General features: G+C 42.2%; 2 protein-coding genes across 2 annotated transcripts; both read right to left on the bottom strand.

The window, feature by feature from the left end:
• Positions 1-504: 504 nt before the first annotated feature.
• drgx (dorsal root ganglia homeobox) lies at positions 505-5,673 on the bottom strand. Its single transcript, XM_068568567.1, has 7 exons — positions 5,652-5,673; positions 5,424-5,501; positions 4,506-4,606; positions 3,890-3,991; positions 1,998-2,170; positions 1,556-1,668; positions 505-1,441 (listed from the first exon to the last, which is right to left on the bottom strand). The coding sequence occupies exons 2-7, from the start codon at positions 5,479-5,481 to the stop codon at positions 1,062-1,064; spliced, it is 927 nt and encodes a 308-aa protein (XP_068424668.1). The 5' UTR covers positions 5,482-5,501; positions 5,652-5,673; the 3' UTR covers positions 505-1,061.
• Positions 5,674-7,392: 1,719 nt separating this feature from the next.
• Positions 7,393-23,107, bottom strand: ercc6 (excision repair cross-complementation group 6). Its single transcript, XM_068568415.1, has 22 exons — positions 23,041-23,107; positions 22,277-22,482; positions 21,907-22,135; positions 21,516-21,636; positions 21,294-21,408; positions 19,548-20,262; positions 17,836-17,967; positions 17,333-17,491; positions 16,258-16,393; positions 15,798-15,968; positions 15,338-15,514; positions 13,712-13,828; positions 13,100-13,195; positions 12,092-12,310; positions 11,320-11,430; positions 10,723-10,842; positions 10,381-10,475; positions 9,721-9,866; positions 9,004-9,576; positions 8,741-8,909; positions 8,566-8,644; positions 7,393-8,466 (listed from the first exon to the last, which is right to left on the bottom strand). Exons 2-22 carry the CDS (start codon positions 22,470-22,472, stop codon positions 8,023-8,025), a joined length of 4,320 nt encoding a protein of 1,439 aa, XP_068424516.1. The 5' UTR covers positions 22,473-22,482; positions 23,041-23,107; the 3' UTR covers positions 7,393-8,022.
• Between the last annotated feature and the right edge of the window lie 233 nt (positions 23,108-23,340).

Consider the following 23,340-nt stretch of genomic DNA (forward strand, 5'->3'; position numbering starts at 1 on the left):
CCGCTGGTCCTTTATTCAACAGTCATCCTAGTGAGGAGAGATATTTAGGAATAATGCACCAACAACTGTATTGCCTGTGATAAACTACTGTGTGAAGAGCCCTGAGGTGATGAGAGATTATATTTTTTGAATATGTAAATGCAACATTAATAAATAGCATATATCATGTTTAATGGGTTTATTAAAAAATGCTCAGAGAGAGGTTGAGGGAGAGGAAGAGGAAGAAGGTGAGCGTTCCTAAAAGTAAATAAATAATAGTAGTCACGATTGCTCTCCTCTCACGGCTTTAAGGGGAAACTGATAAATAATGTATCAGAACAGATGGCTGGAGCGCGAGGCAACAGGAGAGGAACATGAGCGACTACATCTTTAATTGTTTTAAAGAACATGTCACAACAGGACTGCTGTGGCTCCTGTCTGCTGGCACTACAGATGTGCTAACAGAGTGGAAGGGACAAGCTCTGTCGGTCTCTATGTACACATTTACACTAAAAATGGCTGATACATATTAAAGTGCACTTTCACTTTAAAATCAACAGAATAAGAGATTGTTTGAGCCCATTAATGACCTGATGGCATAAACATTCTATTGCCAAAATCCTCACCGTTCTGCCATCAGATCAACACTTACAGTTTACATGCATTAACATTAACGATGTAAGCATCTTGTCTCTTCATGAAAATGAGAGGAACTCTATCAGGATGACTTAAATTCACATTATCAAATAGGATTTAGTTGCACACATGTTGACTCTCTCTCAGTCCATCAAGTAGAGTCCAAGAGTTCACGAAGACAGAAATCCAAAACCACACTTGTGCTTTTGTGGGGATAACAAGGCCCCAAATATTCATTTCTCACAAACAATAATAATTTACTGGCAAATAAATATTTAAATGTTTGCATCCATACATTGTGATGTCAATAAAGTATTTCCCAGGCAGGTTCGTGGAGACAGTCAGTAGTTGTGCTTAGTGGCTCATAGGACCAGAGTAGAGTAGTAATAACAGGCACGATCACACAGATTTAGAGTATCAGTCCATCCATGTTTATGTCCAGCGCTTCACTTCTTCTCCATGGGTTCCTTGGGGCAGTGAGGGTGTTTGTCAGGACTGCCGCCCAGCAGTGGGATCTTGGTGGCCGGGCTGGGACTGGAGCTTTCTCCCCCTCTTCCCACAGCGACGGGCACCTCGATGGACGGACCTGCCGTGGGCCTCACCATCCCAGCCGGGCCCATGCCGACCCCGGACAGTACTCCCACGCCGGCTCCAGCACCGGACGCCGCACCGAGAAGGTTGGCGGACTGCAGCACAGCCTCTGAGTGCTCGCGGGCCTTCATGCGCAGGGCGGCTACGCTGGCGGTGCGGTTGCCCTGACAACCGTACGGCGGCAGGAAGGACAAGCCCATGGGGTCAGAGACGCAGCAGGAGCACAGGCCGTTACCTGCGAAATAACAAAAGTGGGACGGGAAGTGAGACTACTGAGAGCAAGATTTCATCCTCACATCATTATAATGAGCATCTATAATCGCCAATTGATGAGAATCATAATATTTACCTTTCAGTGTGGCGACCTGTGAGAGTGCCTGGGCGTAGGTGGCCGAGTTGAGGAGTGTGCCCGGTATACAAGATGGGAAGAACGGACCACTGGGACCCACTGTCCTATTGATACTAGAGAAAACAGACAAACTGTATCTTATTATCTAGTGAACGAAAATAAAATAAAGATAATAAACATACATTTCTGGAAATGTTCCTACTTTTTTTCTAAATGTACACTACAGAGATGCTTTGTCTCGCTTTGATTGCTGCAAAATCAATTTCATTGTGTTTATTAAGGACACCATGTAATCTACAGAGATGGCCGTCAGAGTTTTGTCGTGGCAGTTCTGGATGGAAAGGATATTGCCTTTTACTTCTCTCCATCACATCCACCAGTCTGCAAATCCAGGATACGGTTTCACAACAATAACAGCAATAATCAATTTGTCTTTTCTCACCTCTGCTGCATCTCCAGCGGTTCTTTCTGCTTTCTGTTGTGGTCCACTGGGGACTGAGAGTTGATGCTGCGAGATGGAAGCGTGCCGTCATTCATCTGCTCTTTCCCTCCTTCAGGGTCTGCGCTCCCTCGCTCCGTCTTCCTCCACTTTGCTCTGCGATTCTGAAACCAAACCTGCATGAAAAAAAGTCAATTAAATTAAATCACCAATTAAAACTAAAGAATGGCTGCATTTCCTGACACATTAGCAGTTCGCATCCATTTATTTAATTTATTGAATGCAGCTTTAAAACCATGGCAAATTGATATTTACCAAGCTCTTAATTTCTCTTGCACATTTTTGGGGAATATCAGAGACAAACAAACACAAACTCAAAGCATAGTTTACAGATTATATGCTCTAGCTTGTTAACAGGTCTAGCAAAGTAAAACAAAATATCAATTTACTTTCAAGAGGTGTTTGAATGTGTCTTACTAGAGTGCTCTAATTTCTACAGTCCCCGACTTATCCCAAAAATGTCCTCATCCACACAGCTGAACATATAGTCAAGTTTTGGTATCTTAATCGAATGAAGGTCACCGGCTATAACAACATTTAATTGAGCAATTTTTCATTATCATATTTTAATGACTTCCCACTGACAGTTGTGCTGCCCGAGAGAGAGGCAGCTATGATGAAGTCGTTTATTTCCCTATTTAGTGATTGTTTGACAACATCAGATTCGATTAGGACTCGGTTCTAGTAGGCATTAATCATGATGTGTGAATGGAGGTTAGAGTCAGTGTGCATGTGCTCTGCAGCCCTCCTATTGTACCGGAGATGTCAACAGCCAAACAAAACACGTGCATTCATTCGGCATAAAGAAAGGACAACATTTTGGTGGCAGGACAACAATACAACCAATGGACTTATCTCACCCCTGCACCTTCCAGCTAGAAGTCGCGCCCCCCCCTCCCCTCCCGCCACACACACACACACACACACACACACACACACACACACACACACACACACACATATCTCTGAATGGGCTATAATTGCTCCATTAATCTCAATTTGCAGCGTGCTCTTAATGCGGGGGAGGCCCATTGACACTTTACAAAAAGGGGGGCAATAACACTACAACAGAAAGGAAATTTATTTTCTAATAATAATGTAAGTTTAATATCCCTGCATACTGCGGTGGATTCATGTTCAGATTTAATAATAGGAATGTGGTAATCGGATTAGGAGGGGAATAATTTGTTTACAATCCCTAATTTACAGCGCTGGATTCCATTATCAACCCCGCCATTGGGTTTAAGCGATAGTAAGATGACCCTGGGGAACAAAAGGCAAACTATTATATTTCCCACAATTAGATCTGTGCGCACAACAAAACCCAAAAGCAAATCTGGAATGCAGGAAATTACATACAGGACACATAACTTAATTACATCTGGCCAAGTTTATAACCGCGCATATGTGCAGGGCAGGACCGGAATATAAATTGTCAAATTTAAGGTGCGTGTGTGTGTGTGTGTGTGTGTGTGTGTGTGTGTGTGTGTGTGTGTGTGTGTGTGTGTGTGTGTGTGTGTGTGTGTGTGTGTAAAAAGAAAGAGGGAGAGAGTTTTGGAGGTTTCAGGATTTGCCCTCTTTTAAAGCACATGCCGTTTCCTGTCTGCGTAAATGGAAAAGGATCTGCATGATGTATTCCTACCTTTGAGACGCGGACAAATTAGTGAGGAACATTATCGCTGGTTAATTATGAATGACCGATTAATCAAGCTAATCTAATATTCACCATTATGTTGATGTTATTAAAGTGCATCGCCGGAATGACAGAGTGGCGTAATTTACCCTCTCTTACATGGTCAAACGTGCCCGGGACGCACTACGCAGCTGCTGCCTACCTGCACTCTGGCCTCGGTCAGGTTGATCTTCATGGCCAGCTCCTCCCGGGTAAACACGTCAGGGTAGTGCGTCTGGGCAAAGACGGCCTCCAAAGCCTCAAGCTGGATAGACACGAAACATCAGTTACACTTCAAATAAGTTGCTGTGGATGTATTCGCACATTTCTAATCGTTTAAGGTTTTTCTTTTTATCATCCGAACTACAATGAACTCACACACATTTGATAGGGATAACAGACTAACAGAAGAAAAAAGTAAAGTGGACAAAAATAGGCTTAAATGTTGGCCTAAAAGTAATTGGCTAAAAGCATCGAGAGGGCAATTTACATGCGCAGCCATGATCTTTAAAAGGACATATGAATTTCTAGAGGTTTTGTAATATTGTATTTGTATGTACATGTATTTGAGGCAATGCTATATTTTTCTTTTCGGTTGTCATTGCATCAAACTAATTGTAAAACATATTATGTTTGTGTCAGTTATCTGGAAAGCACAACTTTATGCCAAAGTCCTTCATTTTAAAGTGTTTATTATTACTTAATGTATTAGGGCCGTATGTCCGTTTCGCTTCTATATATTTTTATTCGGGATAGTTTTGTCCCGCAGAATTAATTACCTGTTGCAAAGTAAACGTTGTTCTGTTTCTGCGCTGTTTTCTACGTAGAAATCCATCATCAAAATCAGCCGGGGCGTGGTTGCCAAAGCTACTTGAATTCACTGGAGAAAAAAAGTTTATTGAAGAGAAATCAGTCATTAATCAATAAAAAAAAGACGTTTCCAATTTCATTGTTGCATTTAAATCAATTCAGTCCATATGTACAACATAATTACAACTTTCGTTCTAAAGAGAAAGAAATGCCGAACAAATATACATTTTGGCCAAAACAGACAAGATCTCTGGCACATTTAGTATTTCCATTAGTTGCATGAAACATTGATGTTAGGTGTCTGAGGGAAACCATGACGGACTAAGAGCCATGACATCCAACATCTGTGACCGGGACGAAAACAAAAAAACTCTGCCCTGAGGCCAGACCACCAGCGCCTCTCACAAAAACATGCAGCAGATTGACATGGAAGAGGGGAAAAAACGACTTAACCCCTTATATTCACGTCCACATTTGTGGGAAAGAGAATGTTTAGATGTGTATGGAGTTACTTCAAGCACCAAAGCCATTTAAATTTAAATTTTAAAAGATGAAAAATACGTTTACATATTGTTGTGGATATAACTGTGGAGTATGAAACCGTTTCAGATTTCCTTCATAATAGTAACGTTTTCTTTGATAAACCTGTGTCTTTTTCATTATTAATTGAAGATGGTAATTTGAAAAAAAAAACATTAAAAAAGAAACCATCTACTCAGACCTTTATTATCGGTCTTAAAACCCACAACAACGCGTACTTTGTGTGCGCTAGAACGCAGCGTGAACATTACAAAAAACTTTTCACACTCTGGCTTCAAGGCCGCCACAAGAAATAACTAGAATACGCAGAAAACGATGATGAGGAAAATGCAGCAGAGAAAACTCACAAGTGTTGGAGCGGCAGCACTCTCCGTCCAGCTGCGGCGGACAGTGAAAGTAGAACATCCTGGCGGCGAAAACTGGACCTGGAACAGAGACAAAAGTTTCAGCCCAAAGACGCGGATCGTCTGCAGCTGCGATTCAGTTCTGTGGTGGAAACATGAAGACATGTAATCGTCCCAATGAGAGGTGTTGCCGTTCGGGAGATGCAAAGTTGATGTGAGAGAGCATCCTACCTGCAGTGAGGATGCTGATGTGAGTGACTTCCCGCTCTGGAGAGAAGTGGCTGCTGCACTCCACTGACTTTCTGTCTGGGAGTGTCCATCTCTCTCTCTCTCTCTCTCTCTCTCTCTCTCTCTCTCTCTCTCTCTCTCTCTCTCTCTCTCTCTCTCTCGCTCTCTCTCTCTCTCTCTCACACACACACACACACACACACACACACACACACACACACACACACACACACACACACCCCTCATCTCTCTCTGTCTCTCTCTGGGAGTGTCCAGATGTCTCTATAACTGTATAACTGTCTACAGAGTGTTACGGCTTTCAGCTAGTGTCGCAGAATCTCACGCCTAATTGGTCCTAATCGGATTATCACGGCTTTGTCTCTCTAACCCCCAACCCCTGGTGTGTGCGCGCGCGCGTGTGTTTGCGCGTGTGTCAGAGAAAGATAGAAAGAGCGAGAGGAAGAGGGCGAGAGGGGGAAATACACCCAGGGTGGCAAACGGCAGCTCTGCTATGGTGCCAACAAAATTCATCACAAGTGATTGTTATTCCAGAGTCAAGCATATTCCCTAACCATAAACATGCACACATACCCGCTGCACTTTTTTATGTGGTTCTTTCATATATTAAAAAAAGGAGGATGACTGCTTTTGGGTTTTAGATTGACTGTCGGGTGGGTTAATTGCTCGTCAGGGTGTGTTAGGGGGTCCACTTTACAAGGGGTTGCGCACGTAGAGCACTCACAAGGCCAAATTTTTGATTTTGTTCACAGCAAGGGGTCCTGCGATTTATTTCGCTTCCTCAGATAAATGATCTGCTGCGGGACCCTTTCAATTAGTTTTAAAGCGCATCGGGGACGGCAGAGAGCAGACGCCATGCGTCTCTGAGGTGGAGGCAAAATGAGGCTTCGAGAAGCAGCTGAAATTTAGAAGAGGAGTGCGGGATTGGACTAAACCACATAAAGTGCAGAAAATCCCTTCTAATGGCGCGTAATTGGTTCTGTAATATCATTACAGGCGGATAATGGCCAGTTACAGGGCCCCGCGCTATTAAGGGTTTCCCTGGCGTGCAGCGTTTATGTTATTAAAGGGGGAATATAATGATATTTTAGTTATTAAATGCGCGTAATTAATTTATGCACCACTGAAAATAAAGTTGTTATTATGACCTCAGTGAGGTGCGTGGAGAAAATTGAAATCAAATAACGGTTGATAACTTTATCCCAATATTTGGTCTAGACAACTCCGACAAGAGTGCGAGAGCGTGTGTGTGTGTGTGTGTGTGTGTGTGTGTGTGTGTGTGGTGTATGTGTGTGTGTGTGCAAGGATGTCTACTTCCTGTCAGCGGCTTTCCTCTCCATCCTGATAAGTGTCTTAATGAAATTACACTCGTTGGTTAGAAACAATTTTACAAGTTCACTTTCACTATACAGAGAGGTTTGAGTCATGTATTTAAATTACAGCTTTCACTTCATGTCAGTGCCTCAGTCAGTTCCACACATCCACAGGAAAATACAACTCCGTGACGGGTTTTCGACAGTGTACTATAATCATATTTTTTTAACTAAATAAATAAATTTATACCACCATTATACTGGTGAATATGGATTTACACAAAACTCATTTGTTCTGCTTGGTAACCTGTATTAAGAGCTGAGCATCTTTGAAACAAGGATTTTTCTTTACATTGTTTACTAATTCAATAGATCTTCCTTTAATCCTGTTCAAATAACCACATGTGAAGAAAGCCATTACAGAGTTTTATTATAACAATAAATGCAAGACAGTGCATCATTAACCGTTTACTTTTATAAAATATGGCTGAAAACTAACTCTCTCTGCATTCTGACAATATTTCCACAAATAATACGAGGTAGCTCATTTTAATTGTACGGAAGTCGGTAAGAAAAATTGGTCATTACAAAATCTACTAAAATCCGTGGAGCACGAATCATATTTACAAAATGACACACTATTCCCCTAATATATTTGAGAGAAACATATTCCAAAATGAGACAGAAGATCTGACTTGTGTCCCAAATGTGACAAATCAGATCAACAACAAATTCGGAAGCAAATACCAGACCACATATCACAGAGTAAATCATAAACAAGGTTATACAGTTTTAACTTTTCCGTCAAGTGAATTCAAGTATAACCAGGAACTTTACGGCAAAATGTGTTAATATAGTCCAGACATAACAAACCCATTTCAGTTTATTGATCAATGTAATTTTGTTGGACGAATGTCTCAATTTGACACAATATAAAACAAAGTAATGAAAAGCTGTTCTCTTCTTACAGATTCAAAGCTGACAAGTGGGACTCAAATATGCATCACAGATCAGGCTTTCCCTCACTTTCATCTGTGCTTCGCTCAGCGGAAGTTCTCCTTCAGTCTCCAGCTTCCCCCCTGACCAGAAGTCCTCTGGAAGTCACAGATGCTCCTGAGCAGCTCCCTGAAGACCGGCGCCTGTTTCTCGGTCAGTCTTGGTTTGAAATACTCCAGCACTTCCTGGGTGGTGGCCTGCCCGTCCACACTTGCCTGGAAGGCCATGAAGTTGCGTACATCCACCAGCAGCTCGTCATGCTCAGTGGGCGGAGCTGGGAAGGAGCTTGTTCCTGGGGCAGCAGAATCGTCCTCCTCCTCTTCTGCTTCTTGGCTGGAGGGCACGCTGAGGTGATTACGGGCTTTAATCTTGGCCAGCAGAGAGGAGGAGGAGAGTGGGACTACGTTTAAGTCACTTTCTGGGCCCTCCCCACTGAAATGAGCTCCTGAACCAGGCTTCATTGACACAGACTTCCTTACGATAGCAGCGTCCTAAAAAGAGAGAAATGGATGAATTCACACAACATGGCATCATAAATGCAAAATAACGCATTCATATTTGGGGCATTTTCCTAATAACACTGCTGTTACCTTGCATTTGCCCAGAGTGGGGGCAGATTGAGCAGAAGGTGCAACCAGGAGAGAATTATTCTTTTGTCCAAACCGTTTCCTGAGGAAGCAAACAAGGGAAACGTTGAGATGTGTGACTTACATGATATTAGTGGAGCTCTAAACAAACTAAGTGTGTCAGTGAGAGACTGTGTACCTCGCAGGTGGAGGAGCGGGTCTATTAAAGGACATCCTGCACTGCTGCCGAGAGACCTTCAGCGCTTTCAGGGCATCTTTGGCCACCCTGTTGGCTTCTGCCTCCACAAGAACATAGTCAGGGTTGGAGGACTCCATGATGGTGTCATGCTGCATCACACTGTGGATACCTGAAGAGAATAAGAAAGAAGCATATTTTTCACAAGACTTATAAAATCAACAATGTCTGACATGACTGAAGGGGTTTGTGCACAAAATGCCTACCAGATTTCTTGAAGAGCTTTGCCAAAACATAATCATCTGATTTCTTCTCCGTCTCATTGTCTTCACTCTCCGGCTTCTGAAAGGTTTTTTTCTTCACCAAGTGAGAGATGCGGTGGCCTTCACACCGAGAATCCTTGGAGTGTTTACGCTTCTTATGTTTGCGTTTGTCCGAGTCGACGGAGTCGCAGTGGTTCCTCTTCTCCCTGTGTTTCTGCGGGCTCCTCAGGGCCGAGTCTTTGTCTCTGGGTTGCTGAGAGCTGGATGAGTTTTTAACGGCTGGCTTGGCTCTGTTCCAGTCTCTGTTATTTTGTCCTGTATGCTGTGAATTTGATGAAATATTTGGCTCTATATTGAAGCCATTTTGTTTAGTGCATTGACGGTCTTTGTTTAGTCCATTGTCTGTCGGAGAGTTTTTTCTGCTCGGAGAAGTGTTTCCATCTCTTAATGCAGAAATGTTTGATGTTTCATTCTGGTTTGCTAAGGAGTGTTTATGTATGGGACTGCCGTGTTTTACTATGTGTGATGGCATTGGCCTCTGGGGTTTCTTGGGTGCCTTGACATCAGAACCTGTACCTGTATGACAATCAAAACAAAACCTGCTCAGTGAATTCTTCAAAACAAAGTCTATTTTCACACATTTGCCCGAGGCGGCTTCAAATGACCTAATAATTGGACAACAACATGTATCTCTGGTAAGAAAAAGAAAAATCTGCAGACCTGCAAATAGGGCACTGGTCTCTGTTCCCTGAGCTTTATCAGGGTCCGACAGTGTGAAGAGCTCATAGATGTCGTTAGACTTGAAGAACCGCCTTTGTTTGGGATCCTTCAGAACACGGTTGGTCAGAAACTGCTTGAAGATTTGTCTGAATCAAAACAGATTAAATATAGAATTAGACACTATGTAATTAGTTATTTTACCTCAGCAGGCAATCCTGATCGCCTGTCACTACAGAGTAGTTTGGCTGATGGATGAGAAAATTTAGTTAACTGCACTACTGAAGGTTTCAAAATAGAATCCCTGCAGGTCTTTTAACTTGCTTTTTGAAGGCACTTTACAGACCCTAACCAAACAGAGCAACAGTTTAGAAGTCCTAGATTGGCCGTTTAATAATGCAGGAAAGCTTTTCAATTACTGAGACCTGGGATAGTGCGAGTAGTAAGACAGCAGTGATGTGCGCAATTACCATGTCGTTACCAATATTCACGAATGTCTGAAGTCAATGAAAAGACAACTAAAATGCAAAACTACATGAGACGTAAGCATAAAAATCAGAGAAGGATATTTTTTACACCCTCTTCTAAATTGATTTTATTATTTGAATATTGTGCACATGAAGTGCTTGCAGCCAAATGTAAGAATACAAACTGCTCTCTGACCTGTGGTAAATTTTCTCCTCAATGGTCCCTGCAGTCAGCAATCTGTAGACCGTCACTTGCTGCGTCTGACCGATCCTCCACGCTCGCTCTCGTGCCTAAAAACAACACAATAAATGCAAACAAACGACTATGGTACAATATCTGAATCACTGAGTCAAGGTTACTGAGGCTTGAAATAAATGAAGAAAAAAATTGTCAGAAGTGGGAAAAGCTGCAACAGTAAATGTAGGTAATTATAAGTTACAAGTATAAGAACGAATGATTATGATTCATGAGAAATAGTGAATATAGTAAATGTGTTACTTGTACTATTAAGAGTGTGTGTGTGTGTGTGTCTCTTACCTGTGTGTCGGTACTAGGGTTCCAGTCTGGATCATAAATTATGACTCTATTGGCTCCAGTCAGATTGACTCCCAGACCTCCGACTTTAGTGGTCAATAAGAAGATAAAAATGGATTTGTCCTGTAAAGAAAAAATCCAGCAAAGACGAATAAACATTATGTCCAGGGTTGTATGCTCCTTTTGATAATCATATAAATAAATACATTAGTAAATTATTGAACTGTATTTGAAGACAAACAAACTAAACCTATTTAAAGAAAATCAAATAGCTTAATCTAAACTCTGCTTTTGCTGACTTAATTATCCCTACAAAGAGGAAAAAGTCAGACTTTGTATCAACACAAACTCCTAAATAATGATACATTTTGACATTCATTTGGAAAGAATCAGATGGTTTTACCATTCAGTATTAGATATAATGTTTAAATCTTTCTTTGGAAGACAGGGACAATAAGGTACATCCAGTCTGAACAACAGATTGTCATCAAGTAGGGTTTCCACCTCAGGGTGTGCAGGTTCGAACTGAGGCATTTTGTCCCTCAGGACAGGATTTTCATGGGAAACACTTAAACCCCATTAGGGATGAATAATCCTTACCTCGTTGTACCGAGCGATGAGGGGCTGTCGGGAAGCTATTGTGGTAGTGCCGTCCATTTTCACGTACGAGTAATTATTCTCCGTCACAAATGCCTCCAAGATGTGCAACATCTGGAAATGAGATAAAGACAGCAGAGAGACGGTGAGAAAAGAACGACAGGGAGAGAAACATGGAGAGCAAAAGAGGGGTTGAGGTTTGGATTATCTCTAAAAGGATTAGAGCAGATTAATATTACATGGACAGAGATACCGACAGGGAGGGTCTCAGGTTCCCTCTGAGGTATAATCTCATTGGTATTGACTGCAACAGCTGGGACCTCCCTCACTCTCTCTCTCTCTCTCTCTCTCTCTCTCTCTCTCTCCCTCTCTCTCTCTCTCCCTCTCTCTCTCCCTCTCTCTCTCCCTCTCTCTCTCCCTCTCTCTCTCTCTCTCCCTCTTCCTCTCCCTCTCTCTCTCTCACTCACTCACCCTCACCCTCACCCTCTCACACACACACACACACACACACACACACACACATGTTGTAGGTAGCCAGCCGCAAATACAGAGACAACATTTGCAAGTGACATGACCATTTTAGACCTAAATAATTGAATTACATGCAGGTTAGAATTGACCTTTCTTGACTACGCAAAAAGTAAAATGATACAAACCATTCTATAAAATGATCATTATATAATTGTATTTCTACATTTTTCTATATCAACTACTCTTTTAGCTGAGTGATTTGATTGACAGGTGAATCCGACAGACAAAGCAAGGTGTTCCTGACCTGTCTAGACTGAGTGAAGAGCAGGACTCTGTGGCCCTGTTTGAACCAGAGTCGCAGCAAAGACTCCACGACGATCAGCTTGCCTGAACGTTTCCAGAAGCCAAAGTGTTCCTCTTTAGTTAGCTGTTCCTCTGGGATTCCCTTCAGAATCCGGGGGCCACCGGAGAGGAGGTCTGGATGGTTACAGATCTTACGTAGCGCTATCAAACCTGCAAATATCTGAAAAGCACAACAACAAAAAAAGAATAGGTTTTTACAGTTCTTCTTCAGTTACGCAGAATTGGTGGCAGGTAACGAACCTGGTCATTCTACAGCGTTGCACCTTTAAACAAATACACACATTTACTTTAGTCTACAGGAATTAGTCACATAATTTATTTACCGACAATAAAGGCTGTGTTTCTTGATGAAGGCCCAACGGCCACTGCATTAGTAATGGTGGTTAATGGACGGAGAGTGACCACTGAATATGTCTATAAGAGCAAATGTATTGTGTGTGTGTGTGTGAGTGTGTGTGAGTGTGCGCGCACACACAATCTGCTGTGGTCACCCCTGGCTCTCCAACCCTGTCCATTTGGTCAGTGGTGATAAATGGTTGAGTCTCTCTCTCCAGGGTCTAGCTAATGTGAGAAGAACAACTACACAGCTTCCTTAAGGAGATCATCTTAAAAAAAATACAAAAGTCAAGCTAATAGGGGTTTAACAAAATTTACATGGCAAAAGAAATTAATTCCGCCGATGCCTTTTGAAGGTGTTTTTCTTTAAATGTACAAAAGTGCATAAAAATACACACAATTGCCTTTGAGGAAGAGAGGTGAACTGATATTCATCAGCTAGGAGGTTAAATAATGAATAAGGCGAGTCTTGTTCCTGGAAGTCTTTTACTTGGCGGAGAGTTTTGCTCTTCTTGTCTTTATAACCGATTGTGGGTCAACACAAGGAGCCCAAATTGAAGATGCATGAAACAAAACACAGTGAACCTGTTTTAACTAGGAAAGCAAAGCTCACCTGCATGCCCCCGTTAAGCATCTGGTAGACCTCTTTGGAATCTAAGAAGGTCTGATAAACCTCCCGCTGGTCCTCTGTTAATCTGCAAAACAAAACCTACACACACACACACACACACACACACACACACACACACACACACACACACACACACACACACACACACACACACGCAGACAGACACACGCAGACAGACACACAGCAGTGTAAAAGTGTGTAATAAGCAATGAACATCCACTTTAAAGCGCTTTGATGAAGTGCAGTGTGAGAGGAGAGAAATTAGATGGAAGCAATGTGTTTTTTGGAGCCACTACTGTCCCGAGGGACTGACTTAATGAGCTGAAGTGGACTGAGGAGTCAACCAGCATCAGCCGCGTGGACAGACCAGGGACCAGGCACCTTAATGAATACCTGCTCCTTTTACTTTACCAGGACTTTATTAGCTGGCTTCACCTGACAAGGGCCATGCACATTCATCAAATACTCCTTAGACGTGGCACATACAGTCACATCCTATCAGATAAACACCTCCCCAGTTAAAAGAACCGGGCGTGAGAAGCTGTTCAATACTTACACAGAACAGGGTCAAACGTCCTAGAGTATGATGAATACCTGTTCATTTTTGTCAGGTAAGGAGAGGTTGTCTTTGACATCGGCCTTCATTCTTCTGAGCAGGTATGGATTGATGGTGTCCCTCAGCACGCATGCACACTTAAATGCTGTTTGGACCTGAGAGACAACACAAACACATGGCTTTAAGACAAAAGCAAGATGCAGTTCAGGGTGCCAAACAACCACATCAACAGTCACACCTGTCAGTGTGGACGTTTCCTGGGGCATGATTGTCGTTTAGTCCCTCCTCTGCCCTCTCATCACCTCCTGCATGTAGCTGTCCCTCTGAGCAGCACAAGCCATTAAACATTGATCAGAGTGCTGTTGGTCTCGAGGGGCAAAGCCCTCTTCTTTCATCAGCACTATTGGCTGGCTCCATTGGAGACAGAGGGAGGGGGCTTTGGTCCCACCCTCACCACTCCGAGCCCCAAAGCAAATGTCCTGCTACACCTCATCCAGAGTCAGTACTTAGGGCCAGTTAGCCTTTTAAACATTAACTCACTAGGGGTCCAGACAAATCAAAGACACCCTTTGCAAGGCTGGAGGGGATAATAACGTGGTGAGATTTTGGGCTTAGTGGAGGTCAGAGTAGAACAAGTTTAAGAGGAGGGCAGCAGATGATCCAGTGACCTCTGTTGTCCAAGCGGGTGAGTGGATTCACATGGGGATGCAAACGCATGTTTCAGTAATGGATCCAGCGTCCACATGCTCCTCCAGTCCCCCCATCCACATGCGTTTACACAAACATCTATTTGTACATACACATGAACATCAGTCGAGGGCCGGCTTTGCTGTTCTGAGAATTGCTAGAGGAGGATAAGGCAGCAGGGCTTAGCCCTCTCTGACCATTTAATAACATTAATAATTAGTAAAGGTTTTTATTATCGACAGCGGAAGAAGCATCAATAGCCATCTTAAATAATTAAATCCATACAGTCAGTGGGTTATTAACGATTGAGCACTAATGACAAAGGGCTACAATTTAGCTCACTGACTCTCCACTTTAGCCTCTCCCTCTATCCCTCTCTCACTCACACACTAGGGATGTACTGAAGTTCCTCTGCATGGACCTACATTATCCTGCACTGCACTTAATGGCTCTGTTGCTCCACCATCTCTCCTTCTGACTTGCTTCCATCTAGCTCTGTCCAGAATTGTGCCTTCATGCATTTGTGTGACGAGTGTTGTCAAGTGACTCTTTCGCCATTCATCGCTCCCTCCTTCTTATGCTGAGGTTATAGATTTACTTATAGGTAGGGCTGTTTTGAATAGTTAAAAACTTCGCTGACATTTAAATTCTAACTCAACATTCAAATTCTGCGCAGATTTTTAGTACATAAAGATTAAGCTACAGCAATCAGTGTATCCTTTATGTTCATTCTGCAGGCACCCCCTCGCTGCAGAAGGAGCATTTCTAAAATTTCACACGATCGTGTATCCTTTGCTTCTGTTTTACACCGAGTTCTAGTTTGGTCCACAATAGAAATAAGCATCACAGATTTTTCTGTTATCCTATTCTAATCACTTTTTTCAACCTTTATATAAAACGGTAAATTTAAATCAAATTGTACAATTGTCTATCAAATATCAAACAAATCGTAACGTAGCATTTGTGTGTCCCAATACCTGCACAGGTGAGGCATTGCTGTATCCTCCCATGGTGATCGGCACAGAGAACTGCTCCATAAAGACAGGCAATGTCCCCAGTTTGCCAGGGAAGACAAAGTCAAACAAAGACCACAGTTCCTTCAAATTGTTCTGCATTGGAGAGCCTGACAGGATAAACCTGTGGGGAGTGCGAAACTAGAAAGAAGGAAGAAAGAACGTATGTTATGTATCTTAAAAAATAGCAGAGATGTCCGCACAGGCTGGATGTTGACATACAATGAGTATTTAGACTAAATAGCTTCTTCTAACGAGAGAAACGCGGAGAGAAATAATCTAGATAACTGAGCCAAATATAAAGACGTGGATTACTTTTACAACTCAGCAAAGTTTAAATGTATTCCCAAGTAAAAGTTGTTATTGTAAGCATGCTTCTCATGTCGTGGTTAGCATATGTGTGTTCTGTGTTTTGGGACAATACCTGTTTGGAGGCAGTGGTGACTCCAGCGTTTGGATTCCTGATCTTGTGGCCCTCATCCAGTATAATGTAGTGCCAATCGAAGCGCTGCAGGGTTTCTTGCAAATTCCTCACAGCTGAATATGAGGTTATCAGGATACCATGACATGATGCTATCTCTGGAATAAGCTTTTCCTGCAACAAATTAAAATAATAAAAAAACACATTAAAAAACCTACATTAACCATATAAAAATGTTTTAATGAATTGTCAGTGCAATTTGTAACCATCTCTAATAGCGTAAGCATCGAAGGAGAGCAACTACTTTAATATGGTTTGAGGAAAGAGGTGAAGAGGGGAGAAGATAAGGGGTTAGAAGATAATGCTGCAAAACAGACCTCTAGTGCCCCCCAGAGGAAAAAAAGACCCTGTAGAAAACTTAATTATTAATTTGAAAATCAAACTCACACAGACGCACAATTACCTTGTTGCTGGTGAATGAGCCAGTTTCATGTAGCACAGCCACCCTAAAAGGAGGCCACCAGGTGTGAAACTCCTGCACCCACTGGTGCATCACTGTAGCTGGGCACACGATGACCGTCGGACCCAGGCCAACATATCTACAACCAAACACACGGCACAGAGATGTTTACTTGCAAACCTGTGATTAAGATGTGTAACAAGGGAATTCAGGGGTAATTTCACTTTAGATAAGCTCAGCAAATTTCATTAGTAAATTACAATCATCAATTCTATCCCAAACTATAGAAAATAAAGGCTTTTCCAAATAAGTGGAAACAAGCTTTGCTTGCAAGTAAAATGTGGGATGCATTCAGGCAAAAGGGAATTCGAGGAAGCGGGACCTCCTGGAGCGTCCAGGTACAATAATGCAGCAGAATCATCCTTCTACAAAGTCCACCTCCACTGCTCCACTTATTCTCTGTGAATGAATCTTGAAAGGTGCATGTACACGTTGGACACATTAGACACATGTTCAGGTCACCTGTGAAGATTTACAAGATCTTTGCCAAACACAGACACAGACACACGCACACACACACACACACACACACACACACACACACACACACACACACACACACACACACACACACACACATAAAGACACTAATGGGCTGATATGAACCTCTGCCTGGTGGAAGCTATTGATACTTGGCCATAATTGAGTTTGCGAGCAATCAATTTGTGGACGTCTATAGAAGACAGAGTATTGACTATCAGGGAAGCTCCACCTCCCAAAATGTGTGTGTCGTTTGTGCAGTAAAACCAAATTATCACCACAACTGCGTCCATGTCATTGTGGTTGATTTGTTGTGACACACCTGTTCTACATCCCTCCCTTCACACCCCCACACACACAGTGTCAGTGTTTTCTCTGATGTCTGCAGTAAGAAAGTGAAGAGTCTGATAATTGAAACATGTTTAATAATTCAGATAAACACTCTCAAGCAGAAATCCCCCTAATCAAATATTCATACCATACAGACACACAGTCTCTGGCCACAGTTTGGTGTGTGTGCGTGCGTGTGTGTGCGTACCTGTAGTTAGATCCTCTGGTCCTCAGTTTGCTGTAGCTCAGTCCAGCCAGAAAGCAGATGACCTGGATGGTTTTACCCAATCCCATCTCGTCTCCCAGGATGCCACCTGCCTGCTGACAGTGAAGTTCCCACATCCACCGCACACCTGTCTGCTGGTACCTGACAATGTGATAAACATACAGGAAAATAATTAAGAAAACCTATGCATGACAGCAACTATGGACATCCAAGTGGTCTAAAACAACAGACTGACAACATTACTTTCCAATGAATACGAGTGATCTAAAATAACAGAAAGTGAATGGTGTCTTGATTAAATGATCGTTGGTTAATCATTACAATTGAAGGACAACTGTGGGTGTGGAATGGACCAAGTCATTAAAAGGAAGTCCACAGATAATTTTATACACTTATTATAATTTTCCTGCCATGAGTCATACACTATCACTTCCTTACAACATCTGTAAATATTTTTAGATAACTCACAATGTACCACAACTTACTTGTAAAGTTTTCTCCAGAGGAAACCAGGGACTTTGAAGCCTTCGTCAAATTCTTCATCACTCTCATCTGAAAGCGCTTCACCCTTTTCTCTCTTTGCCTCCCTTTCTAGAAGACGCTGTTGCTTCCATCTCCTAGTCGTGGAGTAGATAATATAAGTACATATTAATGAAGTACATCAAGTGGTAAAATGCATTTCTCTATTTCACGTTGAAGAGAGAGAAGAGGGCGCTTCAGTCAATATTAGTGAACACAGGCCAATTGCTGAGCTTAAAGTCAAAGAACAAATCCCTGCTTCATCTTTAAACTGATGTTGTTTGCAGTCAATTATTCAGCGTCGCTTGACAATACTTTAGTTAACGCTTTGAGTAATTTATATTGTCTAAAAAAATCCTCATTGAAATAGATGTGGTAATCCAAAAGTCTATACTTGAAAAAGAGTTAAACATTTTAGATTAATTCGGTTTCATGTTAGATTTCTCTCTCGATGGGCATTAGCCCGGTAGTAGACTGGTGACCTGTCTCGGGTATGCTCGGCCACTCTATGCATACTGGGATAGGTTAAGAGTAGGCAGGTATAGAAAATGGATGGATATGGGATGTACACATCTTGCACTAACTGATTGATTTGAACTCTTGCCTATACAGGTGCATGGATAGCAAATGTTTTGAGTTGTTGGTATTTCCCTTGAGGGGTGGAACATCTATAGCAAAAAGGGAAATGTAAAGGAGAACGGTTTTAATGGTGCAGTAGAGAGGGCAGTTAGAGGCACAGTCGTCACGCAGCAAATGAAGATTGATACAGACAATTAGTAGTGCGAGTTCCCCAGAAAGGTGTGAGGTGGAGAGGATAAGAATCCATCTTCATTTGGGCCTGGTCCTGTCACCCTGCCACAAAACTGGTCCTTTAGCTGGGCCTGGGAGACCACACTCTCTAATTAAGTCAAGACTAAGCATTGGTTCAGTTAATTACACTTTTCTGCCCCCTCTCCACCCCCCACAAAACTACAAATACCGCCCACTCTAATAATATCATTCCTCATATAAGCTAGCCTCACCATCCATGCCATGTGCTGTTGAATTGACATTCAATCACTGTAGTGTAGAAAAAGGACACATGCCAACACAATTTATTTGGCAGCTATAAATATGAAATCTCATTAGGGCTGCTCTTCCATTAATTTGAGCATTAGAGAGAGTGAGTGTATAAAACCATGTGCAGGAGGATAATTAGGCCAGTGTGAGAGCATAGAGAGAGAGAGAGAGAGAGAGAGCGAGAGAGAGAGAGAGAGAGAGAGAGAGAGAGAGAGAGAGAGAGAGAGAGAGAGAGAGAGAAGAAGAAGAGCAGGGAGTGAATTTGCTTAGTCAAGAAACAGCTGCCAATCTCATCTGGGATTAACTCTCCTTCTGCACTATGGAGCCAGCGGAAAGCGACTGCTTTTCGCCATAACTAAAGGGAATAACAATAGCACATTTTCACCACTGCTATTGCAAATGTGAAGCAAAGTTAAAGGCTCAATCTGGTGTTTGTTGAGTTTGTTACAGGCCCGGATGAATGCATTCTCTTTTGAGGAGGATTTGCTGATGAAAACTTTTTGCACCTTTGCATCCAACCATAAATCCAATTAAGAAATATATTGTTGACAAACTGTAAATAAATTATAAAAGAATCAATAATTTATACAAGTTTACAGGACCAAGTACATAATTATACCTTATTCGGCGTCTGTAGTACTCCACATCGCCGTCATCTTGTTTTTTTTTGTCTTTACCCTTTGCGTCCTCCTTTTCATCTGAGCTCTCAGGGCAGTATTCTTCCTCACTCTCCTCTTTTTTCTTTAATTTCTTCTTCCCTTTCCCTTCCCTTTTCTTACTGTATGGTTTCAACTCATACTCTTCATCGTCATCCTCCCAAAAGCCCTCCTCCATGGCTTCTCTTTCTTCTTGGTCAGGATTAATGCCTTCATCACTAGGCAGATACTCTGAACCCTCGCTGTCTGTCTCCTCACCCTGAGTGTGACGCTTGCTCTTTGGTTTAGGAAGCCGTGGCTCGGTTTTAGGCCGAGCCTTCGGATGGGCCTTCAGAGCTGCTGTCTGAAGCTTTTGTATGCGCTTCTTTATTTTTTTGTCCTTGGAAGAGGAAATGATCTTATTAGATTTCCCTCTGGCTTTATCAGAGGTGCGTCCTGAGCTCTTTTTCTTCTTGAGGAGAGGGACTTTCTTCCTCTCAGTAGCCATCTTGGCCTGGTCCGCCAAGTACATGTCAAAGGCCGAGTTTTCAGCAAGCATCACTTTCCGAGGCTTCTTTTTTTCCTCTTTCTGTGGGATTCGCGTTCCAAAAGGAGTCATGTGACCTTTCCGGATAAGCTCCTCCCATTCGGTCTCCTGAGCAGGCATGAGCATACTGCCCAGTGTAGATGGCCCGGCTTCTGTACAACACACACATTAGGCAGAGTCTGTCAAGAATCAGTTTGAATTCGAAGATTTTTAAACCACTAGTAGCATTATGGATCAATATTTTGATTAGCAGGTCCCCATTTTATTTGCCATTCAAACATTTTTTTATCTGTTGTATCTCTGTTAAAAGGGAATAGCCTGAACACATTTGTTAGCTCTCAAGGATGCATACAAGCCAGTTTGGTAAGAAACACTGAACGTTAACATAACCGTCTCAAATCAGAACTGAATCACACTTGGCTGAAACCACTGCTTTTCTTAGGTTGCAACTTTCAAATATTCAAATATATTTAATTGCCATAACCCTCTGGGATGTTGGGGTGGTTTCTATCTAGTTCCTGTTCAGCTCTACCACAACACATTGGTTATGCATAAGACATCATGCAGTAAAGTGTTGGTATAAATTGTAAATGCAGTTCTGCTGTGTCCTTTTCATAGAATATTAAAAAGATATATTGATAGCTGTTTGGAAATATTTAGGTTTTTATCCCACAGTTCTGTTGGATTTCCACACCAGATACTGGTTTTCACTTCCATCACACCCATCAAGCAGGAGCAAGTGGAACTCTAGGGCTACTGTAAATGTGTGGTATTTTTCTAATTACAGTGCACATCTTTAAAAACATTTGACATATTTTGGTGACATCGGCAGAAGATATTACATATGAAGAGCCATCACTGTACTGTACTGTGTATTTTTAATCACCCAAAATGTATTCAAGCCTTTGTTTACAATCTTCTATGACAATTCCTGAAACGAGGAATGACACAAAATTGCCTTCTTGGCCACCATAACTGCAACTGGTTTAATGCTTTGCATTGTTTCCATTTCTGCGTTGTTTTGTTACGATTTGGGCAGAGCTGAACATGACCCCGGTTTCACATTATCCAGAGAAAGCAGAGACCCAACACTTTCTTTTGCCTTATTCCTCCTCATTTCCCCCATTAATGAGTGGACCATGCTTTTAGTTAATTGAAAAAGAATCATACAAAGAAAACTCACCTTCTTCTCCATCATCCTCTGCCAAAATCTCAGCTTCTACCCTTTCGGTATCCTCTCCTCCCAAAATGGCCTGAAGTCGCTTTTGTTTGGCTTTGACTTTCTTTAGCTGTTTCTCCTGTTATAAAAAGGTATATTTATCATTATGATAATCACTATTAACGTTATGTTAGTGTAACATTGAAATTAATGCAATGTAAGGTTCTTTCATAACCAGTATTTTACCTTATTTTCTTTCTGTCGTTTGACAGATTCAATCTTCCTACTGATATCTTTACTGGAGGTAGCATAGGGAGACAACTGCTCGATAATCTTGTTGATTTGTTTAAGAGACGCTGTGACGGACCTGAAACACACACCATTAAAAAAAGGTTTGTTGTTATTTTGAAATCAAAAAGACATATGATTTAACTACCACTCCTAAATCCTATGATCTTTCATTAAAAGCACTCGAAAAGCATGTATTGCAGTCAATTCTTAACCTTTCATCAAGCATAAAATGATATGATACGAGTACAAATATTTTGATTACAAAGTATTTTGCCACGAACAAAACTCTTGAAAAAATAATAAGATTGAAAAAGGCCTTTATATTATCGCAGTTGGTGTGCTTTACCTGACATCATCAAGCACAGAGTGGTATTCCTTCTCAGCCTCAGCTTTAGCAGCAGCCTGATTGGCCTCCTGAATGGCCTCGTCCACTTGCTGGAGAACACCTTGCTCAAGGACGTCATGGTCGTATACAGCCACACCGAGGCCCTGGAGTTCATTGGCTGCAGAACTGGCAGATGCTGCTTGAATACGCTGTCGATCTATCTGCAGCAAGGCTCCGGACCTCTTACCACCTACACCGCACCACAGACGACACATGGCATAACGAGAGAGCCAGGAGTCACTCTTTGTGTTTTTTTTAATCATATATCAGTGTCACAGATCAAAGCTATTCATGATGTTCTTCCCTGCTGTGCAGGAATTGCGTATCTCACCACTGTTGCCATCCCCAGGTCCCGTGTTGGCAGTATAGGCTGCAGCAGCCTCAGAGCCCTGATTGTTTTCAGGGAAAGAGCAGACTGCTGAGCCCCCTGTAGCCCCATCCTCGTCTGTCCCTCCCGGGGTGAGGGCAGCACTGGCAGGGCTGGAGAGAGAGGAGGGCACCTGGTCCTCTGAACCGTCCACAGGCATCGTGATGCAGCTGCAGACAGAGGCAGTCAAACGGCTCATTCAGGTGTCAAACTGACAACGTAACGTGATGTCTCTTCTAAGCCTGACTTTACTTTACATATATATATATATATATATATATATATATATATATATATATATATATATATATATATATATATATAAAATGTTTACTCAACATAGTTGTTGTGTGATGACGTCATCTTGCCTCCGAAGAGGTTACGTTGGATCTTTGTTAACTGGCTTTAAGCTAAGTGTATTATCCTGACAACGCTGTAATGTAGTGGACATTAATGTATCTTCTGAAACAGTTACCTGCTGTGGGTAAATAATATACAACAAGAAGTGAGTCAATTGAGTTAGAAACTCGTCTCTTACGTCAGGCTATTGTTTACGTTGCTCGGCTATCCTGCTAAGCTCCCAGAGAGCCGAACATCACCAGCAGTGAGTCGATTTGAACTAAACTACCAACAAATAAAGACTCACACGACAGGCCGTTCACGTTAAAACGTTAACGGGTTGTGTCCAATTGGGTATAACAAACCAAAAAATTACAGCAATTACTTACAAACCCTGCAGTTACACAGTACCACTGCCTTGGTTTATGGCATGTTGTGTCGCTTCTCCGTTTCCGGTGCCGGGCCGGAGAGCTGTCGGTTCAACGAGTAACCTGCTGGACAGCGCCATCTGCTGGCGCACCGCGGCACAGGCCTCTAGGCCTCTAGATGGCGCCACGAAACCACTTGTTTTAGTGATGGATGGATGGATGGATGGATGGATGGATAAATAAATGGATGGATGGATAAATAAATGGATGGATGGATGGATGGATGGATGAATGGATAGATAGATAGATAGATAGATAGAT

The sequence above is a fragment of the Clinocottus analis genome, unplaced genomic scaffold, assembly GCF_023055335.1.
Source record: "Clinocottus analis isolate CAN_PGR_092001 unplaced genomic scaffold, fCliAna1.0.p SCAF_8, whole genome shotgun sequence".
NCBI lineage: Eukaryota > Metazoa > Chordata > Actinopteri > Perciformes > Cottidae > Clinocottus > Clinocottus analis.